Below are 26,502 nucleotides of genomic sequence, written 5' to 3'. Positions count from 1 at the left end.
GTCCAACTTTATCTTTGTTGTTTCCGTCGATTCCCTGGGGCATTAATCGACACGTACTACGGTAAGTGTGTTTTGTTACTAGCGAGTTTTAGTATATCATTTTCAGAGGACCGCTACCGCTCCGGGCGCGCGCTTTAGAGCATGCTTCGAAGTGGCAGTGCGATAACCCGCCACACTTAGCGAGGCCTTAAAACACGATATACTAAAACTCTATAATAGCCTCGGGGCAATGTGATGGCTATAGACGGGCGCATTGACGTGATTCTCAGCCAATCTGGCCATCAGCGTAACCTTGACTGTGGTTATGAAACATAATCGCACTTGTATCTCGAAGCTGTCAATAAAGTCTTTAATTACAAATGCAATGGAGAAAGAAGCAGGTGTAACCACAAGCACTGCATAATAACGTCCCATGCAAGCCATGGTTGGAGTCGATCGTTTTCAGAGGCCCGCTACCGCTCGGGTAGTGTCCTAATTTTTATGCTTTCGTACACGTTGGCCGCTGGGTGACTGTACTGGTGGTGTGGTCATCGCATGTCGCAATACTGAGTATTTACTGGCCGCTATGGCTGTGCATGTTTCTCTTGAGCGCGTGCTGAGAGCGAGCTTCCTGCAGATGAGTTTTGCACCCTCAAAGTTGCTGTTCATAGCGGAACCTAAGTTGATTTCCCCACAGCTTCCCCCTCCCCTTCCCCCATGCCATATAAGACACCGCAGACCATACATGTTTTGCACGTGACGTCATACCGAAGTTGTGGCACCTATTCCTACATTTTGCATGCTTCGACGTAGCACTTATACGATGTGAAATGAACACTGTGAAGGAAACGCTCGAGGAAGTTTATCCACCAGCATGGCGGACCAAATTACGGCAATGGAAGTTATCTATAGGCATGGATATAAAATAAACGTGTAAGACAAATCAGTCGAGCTGTTGAATACATATGAATACTGCCTCTAGTTTATACACCCCCTATTCCTCAAGGTTTTCAATGCCTCTGCCATCTCCCAGAAATTTGTAGAACATCACACATCGAGAACACTGGATGAGCTTCAGGCGTATTATCTCTGCATTCGTTTGGAATGTTCGGTGTCCAAGTGTGTCGGCATATCGCTGCTTGGAGGACGTGGAGCAAAATCTCGTGCTGCAGAACCCAGGGATCCTGGGTTCTATCCCCACCCCTGCTCATTTTTTTCTGGATGACCATTGTACCAGCACGGATTAGTGTAATCCCTGTTTCTTGATGCATGTTAAAGACCACAGGCTCGCAGTCATACAGCACTGGCTAAATTGCTTATCTACAGCGGAGACTCTTCACTTCGTTTCAATGACTGACAAAAATCACACGTTCTGAATATCCAGACACGAATTTTTTAGGGCTTTGCAATCGTTTCTGCTGCGTGAGAGTTTATGCACAGGAAGGAGGTGATACCTTGAGCATGGAGCTCGCGCATTATAGCTTTTGTGCTTGACTGGATAAGTTTCTCATATATAGCATGAACCAGTGCGCCATTCCATGTCACGCGGACTTCCTGCTCTTTCAACGAGACATGTAATGTCTAATCCGCTATCCTCTGCTTTTTGCTTTGGGTCTAGGCTCCCCATTGACGAATATTCATAAGCACAAAGAAATGTGCTCAACCAACATGGATCCTGAACGGAGGCGTCTGGGTATTCTGGAGAAAGCATCGCGACAAACAAAAGGCGTAATGAGTTTGTTAAGTTGACATGGTAATGAAGGCAACGCTCCCGACGTTGAAAGTCTGGCACTATCCTCAAAAGACTACGCCAAGGACGCTTGTTCGGAACTTGATGGTGCGAACGTGTGTGAATTCATTACACATGTGCAGCCGTCCTGAAGCGGGAGCTTGTTCCAGTCACTTCCCTCAACGGTACCCTTCGACTGACAGACCCCAGGCAGCGTTGAGTTTTGTGGCCGAGGTACACGACAGTTCCCAACATACACGAGGATTTGTTACTTTCTCTCGCACTAGCAGTGAAAACGAGCCAGCTTCTATTGAACAGAACCTTGGTAGGTAGTAGCAGATCTGGGCAACTCTCAATATGATAAAGAGGAATGCACTGAGTGATCTCTTAAAGAGTTTGAGGGAAAATTTCTGTCATTCCTCCCTTCCTAGTGATGCGCGCGCACTTCCGAACACCCAACGGGGTCCATGTCCGGAATCTCCAATCACACCACCTGTACACTACTGCCACTTCGGTCTTGAAACAGGACTGCTGTATGCGATCAGTGCCCTCCTTGAGCTGCCAAGAGATTTGGTGCTCTCATTCAACATTAACGGCTTGCTGTTATCAAAAAACTCCGGCCTCCAACTCTGGCCAGTCCAATGCCTCATCGTGAAGTTTGGTAATTAAGTACCATTTCTCGTCGGTGCTTTTGCTGGATTAAGCAAGACGGCGTCGGCAAATGACTTTTTCGTGCCATTTGTAATGGCGCTCAAGTGCTTGCTACAAAGCGGTCTCATCGTTAGCGCCTCTGGTGTTTGTATTTCTGTGAAAGCAATTACATGTGATGCTCCTGCACGTTCACTTATTTTGTATACCAATGGGGCACTCTGGTTACAGTGGTTGCTCAAAGTGCAAATGTGAATGTTTATAGAAGGAAGGGAAGATGGTTTTCCTTGACACAAGTTGTGAAATGCATACTGATGCCAGCTTCCGACAACAGTAAGACCCTGACCACCACAAGGGTACCCCTGTTCTTGTTCAGCTCCCAATCGGCACGATTAAGGAAATTCCATTGGACGACATGCACCTGGTGCTCCTTGGTGTTGCCAAAAAATTAGTTCTGCTTTGCCTCCACCACCTCCTACGCCAATTCTTTTCTCCCATTGACATTATTAGAATGAAATGCTTTACTGATAACATAGTTACAACTTATGGTGTGGACGTATTTAAAAAGCTACTAGGTGAACATTTAGCTCCCTGTGAAAACGATGCTGAGTCTTAGCATGTTAATAACGTGCATTTCATTTTTTTTTTATTTTTAGTATTTATTTGTATTTCTGTTATCGCTGCTCACGGGTTTGTATTACTATGTTTATATATTCGAATGTTTAGTTTTCTATTCCTTGTGTCGCTGCTCACGAGTGTATTAATGTTTCTATATTAAAACTTTTGGTTTCCCATCCCTTCTGTAATGCCCTGTTAAAGGGGCCTTCAGGGTATTGTGAAATAAATAAATAAATACCATAATTATTTCTAGGTGTTCTATATGTTCCCTTTCTTCGTCTTATGTAGATTTAGGTACAAATGCTGTACAGGAAGGCATTCTGAGTATTTCTAACCTCTTTAAATAAGTCTATAAGTGCTCACCGTATAGATATTTCATGTTTCATTGAGCTGCACATCACCAGGTAAACCACAGATTGTGCCGTTTGGGAATCGGTGTTGCACGTCGGCGCATCAAAAACCTGTCAAGATCGCTTCCATGGGTCACTATGACATTGCCCTGTAGAAGAAGCGGCTAGAGTTGCAATATTGCCATCCGGTCATCTCCACGCTAGGAAAAGCTTGTCATGCGAGTTTTCTGCCCATCTCGGCGACATGGTGATTTCTTTAGCTGGGTGAAACTATCGGCGACTATATTGCAAAGCGTTGGGTTAGGGTGTTTATTTAGCTTCGTGCTTGTGTTTGTCTCCTCTGTCCGCACAATCCAGGGTTCAAGTGTCTTTGTGCTTTCTGACATAAATGTGGGGCAAATAATGTGGTTATCAGCGTGTTGTCGAGAAAACGTTATCTCGTTTGAAGCTTGCTTGTTTTAAACTACTGTCTACGATTCGGCAGTTATAAATTGCATGCTGGCAATCAACACTTTGTGTCCCATTAGCTTTGACGCAAACGAAATGCGTAACATAGTAATGGTCTATGTGTGGGTTTTGCCGACTTCACTCTGTCTGTAAAGAACTATAAATTACCAGGGCCCATTTTCACAGAACAAATCTAATAAACATGGGAACAGTAAAATGTCTGTCAATAAACGGCAGACTTTTATTTCATTGCACGCAGACGTATACGTTTGCTCTGTCAGTGCTCGGAACTGTTTTCGGTTGTCAGGCCTTGAGAGGAGACATTTCAGAATTTTCTACAATACCTTGGCCCGTGAAAGTGTTATAAAAAAATTTGAGAACTCTCATTATCCAAGATGGCACCGAATATCTGTTTTGCAGCGCCGTGCACATTCGTTATGTCCAATTTTTCAGGTGCTTACAGTGGATGCTGCACACGTTTGTACACAAATGGCACAATAGACACCGAACTTGGAAGACCTTCAATCTTCTACGAAGAATACACTCGTGTCGTCCGCAGCCACACCGCGAGGTATCTGGACTACTATGCGAGAAACCTGGCACGGTGACAGTGCCACCCTATAGATTTAGCTAATAAGCAAGGTTGTAAAGGTTATTCTAAAACATTTCCTAAGGTACAGCTACTTGTGCTAAAATGTACATAAAGTGTACATAGGTACACTTGTTTCAAGATGTACCTATGTACAATTACAAATACTTTTTCACGAATATTTTTATAGTGTGTGTCTCATTTCTCGCAGAGCATGTGTATAGCCATTCAATGTGATTGCCTAAGGTAGTACAGAAAATTACGCAACAGAGATACGCTCTGTCACGCGAAAAAGCAATTTGTGCTGTGAGACTGCGCATGACGTTTCACATGTTGCAATTTCAGTTCATATCGCATTCTCTCGGTGAATCGCTTTGTCGAATTCTCTATACCTTAGGTTCCTTCTACAGATCAAGGTGATTAGTTTTATGTAGGCACTGGGAAAGTAGAAATGCGAATCTCGTTCGTAATAACGCATTAATTACTCAAGTAAGTAGGGTAAATACTAGTACTGTAAGTAGTGAATGAAACGTTTTTATTAAAAAAATTCACAAACTCACAGATTGTGAAAACACACAGGATGTCGAAATACTATTTTGAATTCGTTAATTGTTGCTAGTTCGATTTCTTTGTTTCCCCATTTAGGATATCTAAAGTTTATATGTGACAAGTACTGTTACATGCATATTAAGTTCTTAGTTATGGTTAGAAATACTCGAACCTTCGTAAGCAATGTTTGCCAAATGTACAAACGGTGCCTCATGAAATGTTTTCCGCAACGTGCTTTTTGTCAACTTTTTGTTTCGGAGGCAGCATCCAGATACTTATCGGTCAGTCTGTTTATGCTGGTCAAACCTATAAACGAAGTTTACCGTGACGTACTTGTTGAGGAAGGACCATATGTGTCAGAATTGACAAGGTCTTGTGGGCGTCGTATTTAAATCAGGCAATAAGCGTAAAAACAAAACACAAACTGTATTTACACTAATAAATCAATCGAATATACATCATTACAGAGAAGTGTCTCGATCGGCTTCTGTCGTTCGCCTCGTTCCGCCCGTGCCTCGAACCTTCTTCTTTCTTTTCGTTTCTCGTGAGCTTCAAATTCTTTCCAATCTGCAACACCCCCCCCCCCCCCCCTTCTTTCGTTTTCCGCGTGAGAGTTGCCTTGGTTCATTCACTTGCCAGTTCCAGGGGGTAAATGAGCTGCACGGGGCGCCGAAGCGTTACTCCGCTCGGTAGGCGCACTAGACAGGAACGCACGGGGTTGTCTCTGCCCAGCTGAACTGTTTCGATCCTCCCCGTTTTCCACATGAGCCGTGGGGTCTTGTCTTCGTGAACAAGAACGAGGTCCCCGTTCTGTAGGTCGTTTGTCCGCGTCTCGGGCGATCGGTGTGCGGAGCGGAGCTGAAGGAGGTATTCCTTCCGCCATCTCCGCCAGAATCGGTCCAGTAGTTGCTGCCTGTGTAGCCAACGTCTGGTAATGTCCCCTCTCGCAGAACCTGGCATAGTTTCTAGGTTGACTGATGGGAAAGCCGTCAGATGCCTGCCCAACAAGAAGTGCGCAGGCGTTAAAGCCTCCTGCTTGTGTGCAGCGTCGTGAACAGGGGCCAAAGGTCGAGAATTCACGACGGCTTCCACCTCTTGGAGCATGGTCGTTAGTTCTTCGAAACTAAACTTGTTCCTTCCTAGTATGTTCCGTAGACTACCTAGTATGTTCCGTAGACGTAGGCGTTGACGCACCAGCCAGACAGCAGAGAACATGCTACAGCTGTGGATCAGCAGATCACTTAGCAAATGCTGCTACACGTCCCGCAAGGAGCAAGACTTGCACCAAATGCAGAAAACAAGGACATCTGAGCTCTGTTTGTCGGGGTACGGCGTCAACAATGGAGGTGGTGAGTTCTTTCACCACTACTAATGAAGACTTCAGTTCCCTTGAAAAGGAAAAAAACGTGACCCAGTTAGAAAAGTGCTGGAAGTTGGAGAAGTGCACAAAGCTGCAATCTATGTGACAATGGAAGTAGAACAACAAGATGTCAAGTTCCTACTTGACACTGGTTCTGCAGTTTCCATTCTCTCCCATGAAATCTACCAGAGCAAATTTGCGGACTAACATCTACTCCAACCAGCTGCAGTACAACTACAAAATTACTCAAGGCAGCGCATTCCGCTTCTTGGATGTTTCGTGGCAACAGTCACGTACAAAGGGTCCTCAGCATCACTTGTGCTTTACGTCGTCTCACAAGGATCGACATTGCTGGGACTGGACGGACTTTCCGCCCTTCGACTTCGCATTGACGGATCTACCCTGCAGTGCATGGAGACCTCTACACCGATCTCTACGGACTTGAAATCTATCATCGACTCTACCTACGCTCACCTGTTCACACCAGGAATAGGCATGGCAAAAGGTTACGAGCATCTAGTCAAGGTGAAGAGAGACGTTCCTCCTGTTGCAGTAAAGCTCCGTCGACTGCCACTTACCATTCGTGAAGAAGTGTCTAAAGAGCTTCTGCGTTTACTCGATATGGACATTATCGAGCCAGTCACCGCATCTGAATGGGTATCACCCATTGTTGTTGTAAGAAAAAAAGACGGAAAGCTACGACTATGCGTGGATCTTCGTGCTCCCAACAAAGCAATTGTCGTCGACTGCTTTCCATTACCAAACACGGAAGAGCTACTCAACGCCTTGGATGGAGCCAAGGTATTCTCCAAGCTGGACTTAACAGCAGCTTACCACCAGGTCCTTTTGTCGCCTGAAAGCCGTGACCTAACTGCTTTCATTACACACGAAGGCCTCTACCGCTACAAGAGAGTGTGCTTTGGCTTGGCATCTGCACCTTCAGCTTTCCAGAAGATGATGCACGACATTTTCGTAGGATGTTCGGGTGTCCTTTGCTATCTCGACAACATTATCATCTTTGGTGCTGACGCAGAGGACCATGCAAAGAACTTGACAAAAGTTCTGCAGCGCATCTCAGACACTGGCCTGAAGCTAAACGACAAGTGTGTTTTCAAAGTAACAGAATTGACATTCGTAGGACATACTATCACTTTTTAAGGTGTGACTCCTCTACAAGAAAACGTTCAAGCTATTCAAGATGCGCCTATACCAAAGGACCATCATTCCCTGCGCTCCTTTTTAGGACTTGCGGGATATTACGCAAGGTTCCTTCTCAACTACTCGGATGAAGTTGAACCACTAAGAGATATTCTACGTGGCGAGAAGACATTCGTTTGGACGAACACAGCACAGTGGTGCTTCGATAGAATCAAGCTGCTGATTGCCATCTGCAACGCGCTTGCCATGTTCAGTCCAGGATTGCCAGTTCTTGTCACAACGGATGCGTCCGGATACGGTATTGGCGCAGTGCTCCAGCAGGCCAACGGATCCGATCTGCAGACCGTTGCGTTTGCTTCAAGAACACTTTCACCGGCAGAGCGCAAATACTCTGTTGGGGAACGGGAAGCCCTCGCATGCGTTTGGGCACTAGAGCATTGGCACGTGTATCTCTGGGGAAGACCATTCGCCCCCTGCACAGACCACCAAGCACTTACCACCCTACTGAGCTCTCAAGGCACGGGTCACCGTCCGCTCAGAATCGCTCGATGGACAGCACGTCTGCTCAACTATAACTTTGTAGTGCAATACAAGAAGGGCGAAGACAACGTCATCGCAGATGCACTTTCCCGACTACCATTACCTGATGCGTCTCCTGACCTGATTGAAGAGGAAGTTATCTCCGTCATAACTGAACAACCCATTTCGAAGAACGACCTGCAGTCTTCTACAGCCGCTGACTCGGTACTTAAAAAAATCAAGCATTTCGTCGTTACAACCTGGCAATCTAACACCAAGGTAACTACTGAAGTGTTACCCTACTACCAAGTGAGATCCGAGCTGTCAGAGGTCGATGGATTGCTCCTACGTGGCGAGAGAATCGTAGTTCCAACTGTATTGACTACTAAAATCATCGCCCTGGCTCATGATTCACACTTGAAAATCGTCCGAACCAAGCAACGATTGAGGCAGTGGTACTGGTGGCCAGCCATGGATGCAGCAGCGGAACACGCTGTCCGTGGTTGCCTGACCTGCCAGACAGCTGATAAGTCTGCAAAGACTTTTCCTGCTCCACTACAACCAATACCGCTTCCCGCACGTCCCTGGGAGAAGCTGGGCATCGATATCGTTGGTCCCATCGAAAAAGCACCCCAACGACATCGTTTCGTGGTCACCGTCATGGACTATTACACTCGCTGGCCTGAAATTGTTTTCGCTAGCACGGTAACCAGCGAAACAGTGACTGCATTCCTGCGGACGCTTTTCAGCCGTGAAGGATATCCGACAGAAATCGTCTCAGACCACGGAAGCCAATTTACATCGGCAGAATTCGAAGAATTTTTACGGGAACGTGGCATTCGACATACGTTCTCATCCGTTTACTACCCACAGTCAAATGGTATGATTGAAAGATTTAACCGAGTGCTGAAGGGGTTTATTCAGCTGGCTCTCCTTGAACAACGAAACCTCGAAGAAACACTGACCGAATATGTCGGAGTATACCGTGCAACACCACACTCAACTACGGGTGTGTCGCCCGCATTCCTGTTGCACAATCGGCATCCGCGGACCAAGCTGAATGTCGTCGGATGGCCATCAGAAAGCTTCTTCACGGAACCGACCGGAGCAATGACGGAGCTGAGAGAGCGAATTAGAAGACAGCAGCTTGCTGCTCAAGAGTACGTAGACCAGAAGAGAGGCGCACGTACGCCAGCTTTTCAGCCAGGCGATTTCGTTCGCGTGAAGTTGCCAGGTCATCACGCCAAGGGGAGTTTGAGATACTCCAAGCCACGCAAGATACTGGAGCGTCGAGGATCGAATGCATTCGTGCTCGACGATTACAAGGTGTGGAATGCAAGCAAACTCTCAAAACTACCACAAGAAGTCCTGCCACGACTTACTTCGGGGACAGACAACGGGCTGTCACCTGCCACTTCGTGGAATCCTCCACCAAACACGCCCCAGTCACTCGAGTTTTTTCCGGCGGGAGACCGACCGGAATCGAGATCATTGTCAAATGGTACAGACACCCACCGACAAGAACTTCAACTCCAACCTCTTCGCAGGAGTTGCAGACAACGAAAACCTCCGGAAAGACTAGGAAGTTATGTGACATGAACATTGCCATATAGGCATTCGGGTTTTCGTTGACTCGACAACTTTGTTTATTTAGATGCTTCTTTTCTGCTTTGGTTGTTTTAGTATGTGCATTTCCTTTAAAAAACGGGGGAAATGTAGTGTTTAAAGAAAAGAAAGACGAAGCAGAAAGGAGATGATAAAAGAAGAAGACGATGAAAAGGCGTACAACTGAATCGGCGTTCCTTCATCTTACATTCAACTACACTACATACACTACAGCTTCACTGTCTGGACCATCCTTTCCCAGAACCCGCCCCACCAGGCTGCTCTCTCAGCGATAAACTTCCACTTTATCCGATGCTGTGAGCAGTAATCCTGGAAGCGGCGGTTCGTGAGCACGTCCCATACGCCGCATAAGTCCTTTGCTGCCCTCTTAAAGGTGAGGTCATTGTCTGAGTAGACAACACTGGGTAAGCCCCGTCGAGCAGTAAAGCGCTGGAAGGCCATGATGAAAGCCTCTGTCGATCGGTTGGAGACAAGCTCTAGGTGTAGGGCTCTTGTTACCGCACATGTGAAAAGCGCAATGTACGACTTTTCATCTGATGCTGCAGTCTTTACCATCAGTGGACCGGCAAAATCGATCCCGACCACCTCAAAAGGATTCGCTTGGGTAATCCGATCCTGCGGCAAAGGTGCGGTTGGAGCGTTAGCCGGCTTGAGTCGGGCCAACCGACAACCATTACATTTGTTGATGACCTTCTTGGCCAGCTGTCTTGCTCGCGGTATCCACAACCGCTCTCGGACTTGGGTTAAAGTGTCCTGAAGTCCGCCGTGCAGTGTTCGACGATGGCAGTCTTTTACCAATAACTCAGTGAAGCGGTGATCGGGAGGTAGCAAAAGCGGGTACTTGATCTCGATTGTTTCCTTTAATTGTTGCAGTCGTCCCCCCACTCGCAACAATCGGTTGGGGTCAATGAAGGGGCCGAGCGAGACTATGCTGGATCGCCTTTCCAGTTTCTTATCTGCCTTTAGATTGTTCAATTCTTGTGTAAAAGCTTCCTGTTGCGTTCGTGCGATCCACCAAGTCTCGGCTCGTTCAAGTTCTTCGGACGCTAGCGGGCCCTCACGTCGGCTTCGCCGCGTTCGGAAGTTCTTTACAAACCTCATAATCCATGCAGTAATCCTGAGGATCCGTTCCAGCGCCCCGTACCGTCCAAGTCCCAATAGAGGTGCAATCCCCTCTGTTGCAGTTTGCAATACGTGAGGTTCCAGCTTTCCCTCCTCTGCAATAACTGCTACTGGAACGTCGTCGCCCATGACGAGGTTCGGCCATACGCCTTCGGTTTTACCAAGCCACTTTGGACCCTTCCACCACAATTGCATACCTTTTAGAGTTTCCGCAGATATTCCCCGTGTCATCAAATCTGCCGGATTTTCTTGACCGGGGCAGTGCTTCCATGTAGAAGGTGACTCTCCAGATTGGAGCTATGCCACTCGATTTGCCACAAAGGGCTTCCACTGAGTTGCTGACCCGTGGATCCAGTGAAGTGTGATAGCGCTATCTGTCCAGTAGAATGTCTCTTGAATGTTCATGATCTCTCCAAGATACTGGCCCATCCGTCTTCCAATCACTGCAGCCATTAGTTCTACCCTAGCAAAAATAACGGTTTGAAATCAGTCCGGAAAGTGAAATCCGGACTAAGATCAAACCGGAGTCACACCGGAGAGGCGAATTCCGGTTCGCTCATACCGTGATTTTCCTAATCCGGTTCAAAGTCCAATTGGAGGAATTCCGGACAGGCAAATTCCGGTTCGCTCTAACCGTGAATTTCCAAATCCGGTTCAAAGTCAAATTGGAGGAATTCCGGAGAGGCGAATTCCGGTTCGCTCATACCGTGATTTTCCTAATCCGGTTCAAAGTCCAATTGGAGGAATTCCGGACAGGCAAATTCCGGTTCGCTCTAACCGTGAATTTCCTAATCCGGTTCAAAGTCAAATTGGAGGAATTCCGGACAGACAGATTCCAGTTCGCACAAACCGTGATTTTCCCAATCCGCTTCAAAGTCAAATTGGAGGAATTCCAGACAGTCAAATTCCGGTTCACACAAACCGTGATTTTCCTAATTGGTTCGAACAAACCGTGATTTTTGGAGTCCGGTTCAAAGTACAATTGAAGGAATTTCAGACACAAATATGCGGTTCGAACAAACCATTCCTTGTCAAATTCGGTTAAAAAACAAATTGACAAAGTCTAGACTGAAAATATCCGCTTTGCACAAACCATACTTTGCCATATCTTGTTCCAAAGAAAATCGGATCAGCCGCCTGATGCCGAAGACTTTCAAGCGTATGGTTGAAATATCAAGTTGCAAACAATCCACCCCGATACCGTACGTACGGGCTGCTGCGTCGATCAAAGCTCAGACCGCAGAAGGCAGCCAGCTGATATGCGGCGCCAAAAAGGCGACATCACGGCGAGTTTTGTGCAAGTCATCGCCATCTGATTCCTTCTAGCATTTTTATGCACTCTGCAATACTTGTTCATTATTATGCTTAAACTACGTTTTGTTATTTTTTAATTAGTTTTAAATAATTGCTTGATAACTGTCAAATAACCTTTTTTATATAATTTTGTCCACATAAAACAAACAAAAACAAGAACTAATTCGATGCCACAGCTAGATGTACACACAATCGGAAAGTGTCATTTCAGTATCTTTGACAGCTTTCCTGCGGTCTCCTTGTTTATACATGCATGCAGGCATAAACAAGGGGAATGCAGCACAAGAATGCAGCACATGCAGGCAATTTCAGGGGCTTTTATCAATATAGGTACGCAAAGCAGGGATTTAAACCGTAACCGAAACCGAAAACCATTTAGGAACGAAAATTTTCAGTAACCCTAACAGGAAGAAAATTGTTATTTGAAATAAAAAAAAAAAAAAAAACGTAACCGTAAGCGTAACCGTAAAGTATTTACCGGTAACTGGTTTTAACCAATAGCAGCCGAAAAAAAAAATTCTCAGGTATGGTTTGGAGGACGGATCTTGAAATATTGTGGCAATTTGACAGAGTTACTTTCAGCGAGTGGTGCATCTGGTAATACAATTTCCGTTCAATCTAACTTTAGGATTAAGGATACTTGGTTGGAATCAGTAGTCGTGCTTATAATAAAAAAAGTCTGTTTCTAAATTTATCACACTCCTACATCGCTACATGTGTCAGTACGTGTCGTCTTCAGTGTAATAACTAATAAGTTAGAATTCTCAGATGTCCATCCGATTTGGCTATATCAAAACCACCAATGTTCCTGATATGCAGTAGCCAGTATGAAGAAACGAGGTAAATTGACTGTCATGCAGAGCTGGCGGAAAAGAAAACCTGGTATTCATTTAGTCTGAAACGTCGCTAGTGACGATTTTGAGACAACACAGAAAGAAAAAACAATGTGACAGGCTTGACATTGGCGTTAAGTGTATGTTTCATATAAACCGTGATCCAGAATTTATCTGAACAGAAGACAATCACAAAAATTAAAATTATTTTGTGAAGTGAAAGCTAATATATCCTTTGATGGCCAGTATTTATATGGAAGTTCAGTGACTGGCCGGCATCGGCGCTTTGGTGTTCAAGCTGGCGAGCCCCGTCATGGAAGATCCGTTTAATGACCGGCATCGTTTTATTTTTTTCGCCTTTTTCACTATGAAGTCAAGTCATTGAGATTCTGACAAACTGTGGCAATTCATGGATAGCGAGTGGAAATGTTTGCGTTGATCAATCCTTCCTAAATGACTGCCGACGCTAGGGTATTTTATCCCAGCATGGCAAGGCTGACGTGTTTTATCGCGAAAACGCAAGAAAAAACAATACGGTGAAGAAAATTAGCTGCAGAGGATTTGAGAATATGACCGCCTACGCCACGAAAAATAAATTTTACAACGCCGAACATTACTTTTTTCAGGAAGCTAGTTTAATTTGATGTACTATACTTAAGGTCCGGTGGTATACGCAGGTGATTGGCCCTGATAAAAAATAAACACGGTATAACGGAGCCTAAAAATGAAGAGAAAAAAAAGTGACATGATTGAGCACGCGCTTTGAGTTACAAAAACAATAATAAACATTACTTTCCAGAGACTAGAAAAGTAAGAGATGTGTTTATTGCTTATGACGCTACGAAATTGAGTGCGAAAATATGCTATTTCAGACAGGAATCAACTGCTTTCTGTGGTAGTTACGATTATCTAACAGAAATATTTCGAACGTTCCCATAGCCAAACGATATCCGTCGCTTTGATAACTTATGTTATACGACATACCGTTCCAGAGGAACGCGAATATAAAAACTTTTTTTTTTAACACAAAAAAGCGAGAAACACCACTGCATTGTGGATGTTCACACTGCCGGGTTTGTGAATGTGACCCCTTGACGCTACGAAAAATAATTGTTACAACGTTGAACGATGCCATTTCTAAAAGCTAGTTTAATTATCCGTGCTGCACTTGAATCTCAGGAATAAAAACGTGTCTAGGCCTAATAAAAAAAGTAAAACTGCGGAGCGCAACCTGTATAAATAAAACCTGGCGGCACGCGGGGGATAGCACTGATCTACGAGAACAAATTAAATACTACTTTCCGGAAGTCAGAATATTAAGAGATGTGCTTAATACGTAGCGCGCTATGAGCTCAGCTATATTACTGCCTTAAAACGACGGTATTTATGATTCGACAGTGGGTGAAGATGGCCGCTTTCAGACAAACTTCGGCTGCATTACTGTGGCAGTTTTACCACTTACACATTTTCCCATTTTGCTCGCAATATGCTCATTATTATTACATTTCTTTCTTCTTTGAAAGGACTTGTACTGTTTGCCTACGGTTATGAATTATCCCGGCAAAACAAGCGGGCCACGGTTTGTGCTTTGCAACGATTCAAACTTAGGCTCGCACTTTTTGTTTTCACCTTCTCCGTGATTATTACCCATTAAGAACGGTGCCGACGACTGCAAAAACATAGAAAATATTTAAAATAATAAAATCTAATACAGAAAGGTGAGAAAAACATATTTAAAAATATAAAAGCTAATACAAGAAGATGAGAAAAAATATTTTAAATAATAAAAACTAATGCAAAATGGCGAGAAAAAAAATTATTAGAAATAATAAAAACTAACACAAGTAGGCGAGAAAAAAAAAATATTTAAAGTAATAAAACTAATACAAAAGGTAAAAAAATATTTAAAATAATAAAAACTAATTCAAAAAACAAAAACACAAGAAAAGAGTATTTCCGGGATTCGAACCAACGTCCGCACGTTCTGCAACATGGCACGTTAGCACACTAGGCTAAAGTCGCAAGCCTGTCTCGGTCAGTTTTCTGGAAGGATACATGTCTGCTGAACTCGTTTCGAACCGTCGTACATTTAGTTTCGTATTTATTAATTTGCTACGTGTTCACGACTTATTCATAATATTATGGCAATAATGACGTCTGCAATTTTTATTATTGCTGTTTCTTTTATAAGTTTTATAATGCGGTTTGCTTATCCTTTTATTTGAAACGTTTTGAAGATACGAAAACAATCTCATCGAATCAACAGCCTATGTTTCGCACGGTTTGCCGGCCGTATCGGCCGTGTGCGTTTGAATGCCTGCGTTCACGACCGGATAACGGTTAAATTTCCCGATTAGTCGTGATGCGTGGAGTTTGCCTTAGTTTCAAACGTGTCCGAAAAAGACGGAAGCGACTGTGAGAAGTGGAACTTCGTCAAATCGGCTCAACAGCCAAGATCATGGCATGGGAACCGAAGTAAGTTTGTTTCTTTGTTCGTTAGGGCTAGCTTATTTCCTCGTTCAGAAAGCTTGTTATTGTCTGTAGATCGCTTGCTTTTACCGGTATTATTAATTGTGCGCGAATGGTGTTATGCGAGGCCGTTTTTCTTCTTTTTTCCCGATGCAGAGACTGTACTCGCGCAAGGTTCATCAGTAGCGGCGGAACTCTTTGGGAGACGGGGGGTGCGGGGGTGGGGGTCAAAGCGGATGGGGGAGGATTGCCTCCCCAAAGGCCTCCCTCTGCCGTATTGTTTACTGGTAAACTAGAATGTCTGGAAGCGCGCGGTGCGGTGCCCCTCCATCGCCGACGCCATTGCATGCGGAGAGCTGGACCCGACAAAAAGCAGCGATTGATTGATCGAGCAAGCCCGTAGCTTCCACCGCCCAGTCGTCTCCAAACGATTTCATTTTCGCGATTCGTAATCAGAAAAGAATTGCCAAAATTGGTGCCTCAATGAATTCACCCCATGGTTATTAATGCATAGCACAAAACTTCCGATCGCAAAAATTTGTGCCCGCGAAATAATTTTTGACGCCGGCACTTATTCCTCGCGAAATGTCGAGCTCTAAATATCATTTGCTGTAGACGTGTTTTGCATGATCCAACGTACGTGCAACGAATTTCACAGCTCCAGAAACACTCGGGCTGCTTTAAATGGTGAAGCATTTATTCTTTTCCTACTGCTGTTTTTTAGAGGCTATCAAGTATTATTTACAAGCTTCTAGGGAAATTTACAAGCATGTCCTGAATTAAGGTAGTGTCTCGCCATTTTTTGGTATCTATATTTTTTTCAGTATAAGTATATAGTGTTAGACATACCTCACCAAATCCCTGTTTTTTCGTTTGGTATTGCCTTTAGCGAATGGTGCAAGTTGTAATTGTTTTTAGTTGTTCCGTGATTGTAGTAAGGTGGTGAGCTGGTACTAATGGAACATCTTGAAAAATAGTTCGCAAAAAAATCAAGGAGACAGGGAAAGTAACACATAGACCTCATGCAAGCGCAAACTGAACTCGCATAAATCAGAGAAGGGAGAAATATAAATGCGGAAGGGCTTGAGCACAGGCCCAAGTGGAACGCGCTGATTTACCTGTTAGCAAAAGCCGACTAAAAAAAAAAAAACGAAAACGTAATTTTTTATGTTAGTGAAGGTAACAGATAGATGGCTAGTACATATTGAGAGCTCAATCTCTCTCTAAAATCTACGATGGATTGTCACATACCTATGCACTGTTTACACTACTCGTGTATGTCATCCTTAGGAAAAACGTCAATAATTAGCAGATACTATAAAAACAAAGAAGATAATTATTTTAGGCCTTTCTTATTCGTAGTATGGGGCAACCAATGGTGTCCGCACATCCGTCGGTTACCTGAGCTGCCGAGGAAATTGTTTTTACAGTATCATGCATATGGGTGAATTAGCATGGCCCACTTGGACCTGTTCGAACTTTTGTTAAAGCTCCTAATGCATTCTTTTTTATCTAATGTATGTGTGTTGGGAGTCTGCACTCGTATGTAGTGTATGTATTCCTAGCCTTTATTCCTTGTTTTTTGGGTACTATTTTTCAAGATGTTCAATCAGAATGAACTCACCACTTTACTACATGGAAAGGCTGTTGCTAGTTCTAGAGTGTCTGTAAAACAATCTACCTGACATCTTTGCCTCACATCCCGGTTCCTGAAGCTCGCATTCTCCGAGTAAAGCCTTTCTGATTTCTCTCATCCTCTTATTTTCTTTTGTGTAATATCAATCGAGTTGCGAATGTACACCAGTCTGTGTCGTACGTGTTTCTGTATTTTTGTCCTTGTCTTTTCGTGCACTTTTTCAAGTTGGTCCATGATATTTTTTATCATATATTCTAATCTGTTTTCATCTCTTGTACTTACTGCAGCCTTTCTCAATTAGATGTTGGCATTCACTTTCGCCATCCTGATGTGAGTGACCTGAGACGACACAAAATGACAGTCTCCCCTGCTGAAGTCCTGGCTTCATGAAAGACTGCCAAGGCTGTTCATGGTAAGGTTAGCAATATAATAGCAACTTATTGCTGCTAGGATTCTTTTTGACACAGACTGCATTTATGGGCTGGCCTTTAGCAATTCTGTTGCCACTCACGTGGAATGAAAGCCTTTAGGGAAACTGCGCATTTCATTCGTAAGCGGAAGGCTGAGTTTACAACAGAAGTGCATTGCGTTGCCTTGCGTTGGGGGTCGGTGGCCGACTGGGCAAGCGCACAGCATTTGGAGCACGTGGAACGAAAGCTTGCGCTGCAGAACCCTGGGATCCTGGGTTCAGTCCGAACCCCTGTCCATTTCGATCTAGAAAGCATCGTACTGGCATGCGTATCACTACTGCGTGGTGCAGGTTGTTGATTCCAGGCTAGCAGTCATACTGCACTGGCTAAATTGCTCACCTACAGCGAGCAACTCATCGCAACTTTGAAATGGCCCACCAACTACACGCTGTAAAAATATCCACAGAACCCCAACAGAAGTCCGTCACTAATTGCATCCAGTATTGCTGTGTTGTATCTGTATTTTGTATTTGTTTATTTAGTGCTCCCAATAATGGCTGAAGCCTTCCCATTGGTGCGCTTGTTAGTAGCAACACACAAACACAAACAAACGGCGAGAGTGGCGAACACCACCACTTTTTCCGCTCGCCGCCGCGCCCATTGGTTTTCGGAGAAGTTTGCAGTGTTAGTCCATGTGGTATTTGGTCATATATCGCACATGGACACAACCAGGGCACTGTACAGTCGGCACGGAATGAAACGCGAACAAGGAGCGCATGGTTTTCGACCCACGCTGAGTCACCTAGAGATGCAACACTGAAGGTTTGGATGCACTGAGCAAGAGTCTAACACGTCGAAGGAGGAGCCATCTTCTTGCAGCTCCCATCTGGTTCAGGTGGTGCAGCATCTAGCGAAAACCATGCACCCACTGTTCGCGTTTCATTCCGTGCCGACTGTACCTACAACTCAACACTTGCAAGACTTGCGTGAATACACCCTGTAGGTGCTCGCACTTTCAGAGTCATTTTAATGTTGCAGAAATGGTAGAATGGATGCTTGGGCGAGTTGATGAACCATATTTTATGGTGACAGCGCAGAAAAACATTCGCACACCAGATACTCAGGAAGACAAGCACACGCGCTGAACTGACAAATCTTGTGTATTCGACTACTTTGTTCTTCTCTTCAACGTCTAGATAGACTTTTCAGAGTGTGATAAGGAGAATAGCACAAAATACAAGGAAAGAAGCAAAGAACAGAAAAAAAAGAAACGGAGGAAAAACAAAAATAGGAAGATCTTACAAGTCATCCCTCTCCCTCACTACTATCCTTAAAATAGAAATCGGAGCTTTTTAGTCGACAACACAATAGAAGGACTACTTACACACTTGTTCTTCAGATGCTCTATTCTTTGCGCTTCCATTATTTCTCTTGGCAATGGGTCTCGACTCTTAACTATTACGGAACAATTTTCAAAATGTGCTACACAACCACACTCCGGACAGTGGGTTCCCAAATGTCCAACGGCGACTCGGTGGGTGTTATAAAAATGCTCCTTTAAACGATCATTTAAACACCTGCCAGTCTGGTCTACATAAGTAGTGTGGTGAGATGTATGTAGGCCAGACTGGCAGGTGTTTGAGTGATCGTTTAAGGGAACATTTTTATAATAACCACCGAGTCATCGCTGAGCATTTGGGAGTCTGCTGTCAAGATTGTGGTTGCATAGCACATTTTGAAAATTGTTCCATAATAGATATGATTTGAGACCAATTGACAAGAGAAATAATGAAAGCGCAAAGAATAGAGCATCTGAAGGACAAGTGCATACCTGCCAACTCTCCAGGATTACCCGGGAGACTCCCGGAGTTTGACAATTTCGTACGGTTGTACGACTGACAGGAAAATTTCCCAGAAAATATTCACCGTAGTTTTTTTTTATGACGTTTTATTGCTATAATCATGACGCGTGTGTCATTGCGAGGTTTAGGTTACTCCGGCGGGTTATCACGTGACAACTCAGAGCAGTAGCGTAAAACGAGGGTAGATATTGGGGAGTTTTCGTAGATCGTTTTCGCCGTCCCGCAAGGCCCTCCGCAACCCGCTACGATAACGGGAACTCCACACTCAAGGCTATCTATCGGCGTGCAGGCGCAGTTGAAACGTTAGCGGAGGGGGCAACGCGGTCTGCGAAAACTCTCTATTCAAACGCCAAGGCGCCAAGGTACGAAACCTCTACTCCTGAAGTTAGAGCGCATTTTGGAACACTGCTTATATGACCATGGGTGCGCTAGGCTTCAGTTGGCTTTGTCAGGTCGTCGAGTGAGGTGCGGAACGCCGAACTACTCTTCGTGTTTCCCCGAGTTTAGTTGGAACCACTGATCTGTTGGAACGATCGATGACACTTTCAAAAGCCAAGAAGAAGTACTTACAAGTATTTCTGAGATCGTACGCGACTGAGTTTCCGTGCTTTGTCGCTTCGCAAAAAGCTGACAAGTATGGATTCTGTACCATGTGCGCCTGTAATGTGTGAGCATTTCGCATGGCGGCAAGCTTGACATCAAGATACACATCGCTTCACGAAAGCATCAGAACTATGCTCGTGCCGTAGAAGGGCAGGGCACCACTGGCAGTTTACTCCAAAACAACTGCGAAGACAGTGTGATTTGCGCAGAGTGCTTCTTTACGGGGTTTCTTGTCAAACTAAAAAAACAAATAATAATGTTCCCCCCTCCCCCCCCCCCCCTCCCCGTTCTCCCGGATTTGATTTCTCCGAACTTGGCAGGTATGCAAGTGTGTAAGTAGTCCTTCTATAGCGTTGTCGACCAAAGAGCTTCAATTTCTATCTAAACAATAGCGGTAGAGAGAATGATGATGTGTAAGGGTTTTCTTACTTCTTTTGTCTTGTCTTTCGCTTTTTTCCTTGTATTTTGTGCTATTTCTTTTGCTTATCACGTTCTGGAAAGTCTATCTAGACGTTGAAGAGAAGAATGAAGTAGTCGAATACACAAGAGCTATAAGTTTAGCGCGTGTGCTTGTCTTTCTGAGTATCTGTTGTGTGATTGTTTCCCTGCACTGTCACCGTAGAATATACAAAAATGAATAATGCCATTGGCATATTTGTCATGCCAAAGCCTGTCACACTTGTTCCGAACTTTTATCTCCACGAGATCACAATACCATCGTTTCTGTTGTAGTGACACTGCAGAATCTATACTTGTTTTGCTTCAGTCTTTGTAAGGGGGACGCTGTAGTCCGATTCTACACATCTAGGGTGTACTATACAGCATTATATTTGCAGAGCTAGTCTTCGGTTTTTGTAGTTCCATCGAAATATATTTCAGCTTTTAAGTTATTTGTTATTTGGCATGTACATTTACAAGCTTATCTAGATTGAAGGCAGCAAATATTTTGCCAGCACTCATGGTACGCGTTTGAAGTATATTGCGTTAACATAATTGACCTAACCTCTGATTTTTATTTGTCAGTGCCTCTAGCGAATTGTGCATGCTAGAATTACTTTTGTTTGTTTCACATAATCCACGGGTCATTTTTCACCTTTCTACTCAGTGCAGCCCTCGCCGAAGAGAAGCTAGCATCGACCAAGCCGAGGTTCAGTCCATGGCAGTGTGCAAAAGCTGTTGATGGGTAAGCTGCCTTATATATACAGCTGTGTAAGAGCAGCTTGTCTTGGGTGACAATTTGAAATGCATTTTTATGTTCTAGAAAGTGAAATTTGCATGGGCATGGAAATTTGCAATGTGAAACCTTACCAAGCCTGTTCTGAACTTTCATCCTTTTGAGATTTCAATACAGCCGTTTGTGCTGCACACACACTGGCTACTTCGGCCAGACAGAGACTTGATCCATATGAAGGTAAACAGGCGAGTATCAACGGCTCAGTTCCGTGTGTGGTGACGTTCTCTCCTTATCCGACGACTTACCACACTTGGTTCGTAAGGCATTTGAAAAGGAGAGCAAGTCAGCTGCTGGATGATGCTCCCAGTACTGAGCAGTCGACGATTGCTTGTTCACCTTTGTATAGATCACGACTGTACTTCAAGCTCGGCAAGTGTGTCACTTATCTGATTCAGCCTAGCAGTGGTGTGCTGAGCGGTATGTGTAGAGCTAGTTGATTTGTGTATAGACAGTGGCTGTGCGGTATAAAACAGACCCAATTGGGAACTTTCATGCAATCGTTTGTACTCCCATTGATGTTATGATTATGATTACAAAACGTTTTATGGTGCAAGCAAAAAAAAAACGCGATGTAATCGTTTTTTGAGACTGCGTGTGCGATCTCCAAGCTTGTGTTTGTACGTTCTGTGCGGTGAAATGCCCTGTATAAGCAAAATTGGAGAATCCTTGAGCTATATGCTGCAAGGAGTGAAAACAGCAGTCCGCCCGCATTCTCCCCTCTTCTGTATACTGTGCAAATGCAGACGGACGCGCACTTTGAATGCTTTGCACTTAAAGGCGCCACATAAAGCACACTGCTTAATACGCATCAATTATTGTGAAGTGTTTGCGGATTTGGCTTTTAAATGTCATGCACATAGGAAGCACAATGGTGATAAAGTATGCCGAAATCGTAATGGTTTTAAGATTTTACAGGGTATGTTCTGCAAACTTTAAGGTTTTACAGGGTATGTTCTGCAAAATGCGGAACAAATTGTTTGGGTCAAAACTTTACATCGCCCAAAAAAGGTCTTGTGTTGCCCTAGGCCAGGGGCCTATTTAGAAAAATTATTACAAAACAATGTAGCTAATAATGTGTATATCTGCTGATTATTGTTTGTTTTCTGCCAATTGCAGCATACACGGAGGGTACCTCCAAGGAGAAGGGGTGGGATTGTGTAGAGAAGCTAGTGCCTCTCCCTATGGGTACAAAGCTGTCCAAAATAAAGTCGGAATGGAAAAAGCACCACCAAGTTCCGCCTGGTCCTGAGCAGCCACAATACTGAACACAGGATTCAGAAAAATAATAATATGAAGGACCTAGGCAGGCAGCCACACGTTTTGAGTTCGCAATGACATTTGATTATGATCACAAATATTCCTGCATTGCTCAAAGTCGCATAGTTTACACACCATAGTGGTTATGGTTAGCGCAGCAGGAATATTTTTTTATCAGGCTTAAACGTCATTTTTAATTGAACAAATGTGGCTTTCTGTGCAAGTCCTTTGTGTTTTTACTCTTTTTTTTATTTGTGTGTTTGTTATTTCATATTTTTCTTATGATTTAGTCCGGGTTTCTGTTACTTATGTGTTCATTATTTATTTATTTTTTTCTTTTATTAAGTTTTAGTTAAAAATATGATGCCCTCGTCATTTTTCAGTCCGGGAAGCGGTGGTGACCTCGTCGTGTTCAAGGAGCAGTAATGAACTTTTCATTACGTATTATTTCCGGCGAACAATGGTGTCTGTGCGTGTGTGTGTGTGCGGCGTGTTGGTCACAAGGGATGATTTCGGGACTGAACGGAAAAACAAGGCCAGCGAGGAGCGACGGGGGACTTTGAACATCGCACGGTGCAAGGAAGCACTTCAACGACGAGGCTAGCAAGCAAGCCCATGTCAAAACTGCTGTGCTCGACCGGAGTGTTCAATCAGAACTTTACCCTGTGAGTAAGGATCAACGACTTTGGAACTTTCGTATAGTTTACAGCTTAATTGTCGCCTTCCTTTTGTTTTATTTTAATAGGAGTCTGTGTGCTATTACATATTTAGTTTATTTTAATGGTTGTTCGTGTGATATTACTATTATTTTGTTCTTGAACGGCGGAAGTGCTTGTTTGGAATTTTGGCGCTTTTATGTATAAAACTTTTTTTGCAAACAATATCTGTCTGCTCCCTCGACAACCAATCCCGCCAAAGGGCTGTGACTTTCAGACGTCGAATGATATGTTACAATGTTTGCTAACTAGCGATCGCCTGCATTTGATTTTTGTAGCATACATATTTGTCGGAATTACAAATTTCGAACCAGGCCACTAAAGATTGGTCAGTGGCCTATTCTGCCGATGTATCTACGTAAACACACGTTTGGCAGTGTGGGATAGAAGTACAATGTATATTTTGTGGATATTCATAGAAATGCATAATATGATCCCATGTCTGGACCTGAAAGTATGGTACCTGCCCCATGGCAATAATTTTAATCTGATGCTAGAAGGAGCATCACATGAAAATTGCGTTATATGAGGTGGGTACCCTATTTGCCAGGCCCAAACACGGGATCATGTAAAGCAGTCTATATATGGTATATAAGGAATTGGGCAGATATGGCTATATCTATCCATATACGGCCTGATTATGCGTATGTGGTCATATCTGCCCCATTCCTTATATATCCATATCTGTATTTTCATTATAAGTCTAGATATGACATTTTTGTAAGGGATGGATTGTAGCATCAGCTGCAATACATCGGAAGGTGAAACAGTAGGTGTGTCACTCTATTAAACTACTTCTATTATATTCAGGTGTTGCCGTATACGGTTTAATATACGGTTAGACCCACTCCGGTGAAGCTCTACGGATTGGCCAGATACGGTTCAGCTTCCGCTTCGACCAATTACGGTTGGGTTTCCGGACTGGGTATTTCCGGTTCATTTACGGTTTCTAGAAATCCGGTTTGCTTAGGGGCCCATATGACGGATTAAAATTCCGGATTCATTCCGGTTTAATTTTAAACCGTTTTTTTTGGTAGGGTAGTCGAGGTAGTGTTATTCGCTTTATGGGCGCCACACGTGATTTCGATAATATAAAGTTCACCTCTACCCTCCCATCTTCTCCTTCAGCCCTCAGGTAGGCACAAGTGCCATAGGCCACCGGACTTGCGTCGCAGAAGACGTGTAGCTGGAGAGAACATATGACTTCTCTTGGCGTCTTCACGATGCAGCGAGGAATCACTATCTCTTCTAATTGTGAAAGTTCTGCGCACCATCGCCGCCATTGCACCAGTAAATCGTCCGTTAGGTCGTCGTCCCAACCGATTCCTTGTTCCCAGATTCGTGGAAACAAAACCTTGATTCGTATGACGAACGGAGCAAGGAGTCCCAACGGGTCGAAAACCCTAGCTGATGCACGGAGTACATAGCGCTTCGTCGTCCCACTGCACGTGACGAAGTTCAGGATTCTCTCCACTGGAATGGCCAGCGTGTCAGCGTCACGTCGCCAAAGAAGTCCAAGTACAGCTCTCGGCTCAGAGAGTGCAGACGTTGATGCAGCTTTATCGAGCGATCTTTGCAGTTCTGTCGCGTTGGTAGACCACTTTCGGAGTCTCATTCCTGCATCTTCTAAAATCTGGTTGGCTTGTTCCTGTATTCGCGCCGCTTCTTCGATAGTGGGGGCTCCGATCAGGAGGTCGTCGACGTAGAATCCCCGTTGAAGCAGTTCCGCAGTCGATCGCAATTCTCCATTGACGCTGCTCAGATGATGAGCAAGAGTGGCGGTTAGTAGAAAGGGGCTGGCCGATGTCCCAAAGGGCACGCTCGTCATCCTCCACTCTTCAACGGTTCGTTCAGAGCTTGCTGACGACGAATCTCTCTGAAGCCACAGGAAGCGTAGGACGTCGCGATCTTCAGGTCGAACGCTGACCTGCAGAAACGCCTTTTCTATGTCCGCTGTTAAGGCGATTGGGTGTAGACGGAAGCGCACCAAGATTCCGACCAGATCGGCGTTCAAATTCGGCCCTTTTTCCAGTTGTTCATTGAGTGAAGCAACTCCTGGGAGATGAGACGAAGCGTCGAAGACGACTCTCACCCTGGTGGTCTCGGATTCATTCCGAATTACGGGCTGATGAAGCATATAATAAATCCGTGGGTTTGTCGACTCGGCGCAAAATGGGCTCGTTGAAACTTTTTTTGCTTGTCCTGAGGTGATGTAGCTGCGTATGACGTTGTCGTAATCTTTTGCGAAGGACTCGTCGCGCGACAATCTCTTCTTCAAACTCTCAAGACGTTTCAATGCCAGCGTGCGGTTATCCTTTAGTTCTCCCGCGCCGACCCTGAACGGTAGACAGACTTCGTACCGTCCATTCACTTTCCGTATTGTTCGGTTGAACTCGTTCAGCAGTTCGTTCTGTTCTTCCATCTTGCTGGAGGGCTGGTCAGAAATTCCGATGCTCTCTAGCTCCCAAAAACGCCGCAGGATGTCTCCGACGTCCTCGTTCGTGAAGCATTCCGTTCTTAGCACGCATACCATGCTGCTGGCGCTGCCTTTGAGAGAGCTGTGGTTTGACACTGGGCCTTGAAAGGTCCAGCCAAAAATGGTGCTTATAGCTACCAGCTTCTGATTTTCCTTGCAATGCAGCACTTGGTCACCGTTCACTCGCCACAACTGGTCTGAACCGACCAGAAGGGAAATGCCCTCTTCAGCAGTGGCCAGAGGGGAGAGAAGCATGTCCGCAATACGACGACCGTTTTTCATCATACGGCGAACAAATTCGTGGTCGACGGGTACCTGCACAACGTCCTTACAGATGAAGGGTACCTCGACGGCCTCGATGACGCACTCTTCTTGGCCGTATTGGCTGTGCAACCGTACTTGTACTAGTCTCCGACGTGCGGTCGTGACGTGGAGTGGCCGAACGTATTTAGCCGGAGGCTACCATATCCCAGAACCTTGAGGCCGAGTTTGCGAGAAAGATCCTCACAAATGAACGTCCGTTGGCTACCTCCATCGATAATGGCTCGCGCGTAAAGTCTTTGGTTTCCTTCCTCAGCCCAGGCTCGGAACGTTTGAAGAAGCACTTCGGAATCCAATGGGACGTCAGCACTGTCGAAGATTGCGTTCTAGACGCTTGTCGCAGGGGCACCTCTATCCGATTTCTTCACGTTAGGTTTCCAGTTCGGGTCGAACATGGATGTGGCATGTCGACCGGAGCACGACGCGCATGTCACCTTCCGGCGACACTCCCTCGCCCGGTGCCCTCCGATTGTGCATCTGAAGCAGCGGTTTTCTTCCGCCAGCCTCCTTTTCTTCACCTCTAACGTGAGGTCGCCAGTACATACTTCTGTTGCGTGCTTGGTGGACCGGCAAAAAGAAGCAGGGGCTTGTGATATTTGCATGTAGCACAGAGGCTGCTGGCATTCTGGGTCTTTCAGTCCTTTTCTTCTACGTCTCTTGCCGTTCTTCTACTACTC

The 26,502-nt window shown here is 44.8% G+C and overlaps 1 protein-coding gene across 1 annotated transcript; it reads right to left on the bottom strand.

The window, feature by feature from the left end:
* Positions 1–5,533: 5,533 nt before the first annotated feature.
* LOC120840579 lies at positions 5,534–25,759 on the bottom strand. The gene is made up of 2 exons (XM_040211150.1): positions 25,389–25,759; positions 5,534–6,131 (listed from the first exon to the last, which is right to left on the bottom strand). Exons 1-2 carry the CDS (start codon positions 25,757–25,759, stop codon positions 5,534–5,536), a joined length of 969 nt encoding a protein of 322 aa, XP_040067084.1.
* Between the last annotated feature and the right edge of the window lie 743 nt (positions 25,760–26,502).

Source organism: Ixodes scapularis, unplaced genomic scaffold (assembly GCF_016920785.2).
Source record: "Ixodes scapularis isolate PalLabHiFi unplaced genomic scaffold, ASM1692078v2 PGA_scaffold0__279_contigs__length_252992795, whole genome shotgun sequence".
In the NCBI taxonomy this organism is placed as follows: domain Eukaryota; kingdom Metazoa; phylum Arthropoda; class Arachnida; order Ixodida; family Ixodidae; genus Ixodes; species Ixodes scapularis.
Note: the sequence above shows the minus strand (reverse complement) of the source record. Positions and strands in the feature narration are given on the sequence as shown.

Coding starts and splice junctions, on each gene's coding strand:
- LOC120840579 (XM_040211150.1), bottom strand. CDS start 25,759: ATGCTTCTCTCCCCTCTGGCCACTGCTGAAGAGGGCATTTCCCTTCTG. Junction 6,132..25,388: donor ATACGGAAAGTGAATGGACG/GTACGAAGTCTG, acceptor GCTGATCCACAG/CTGTAGCATGTTCTCTGCTG.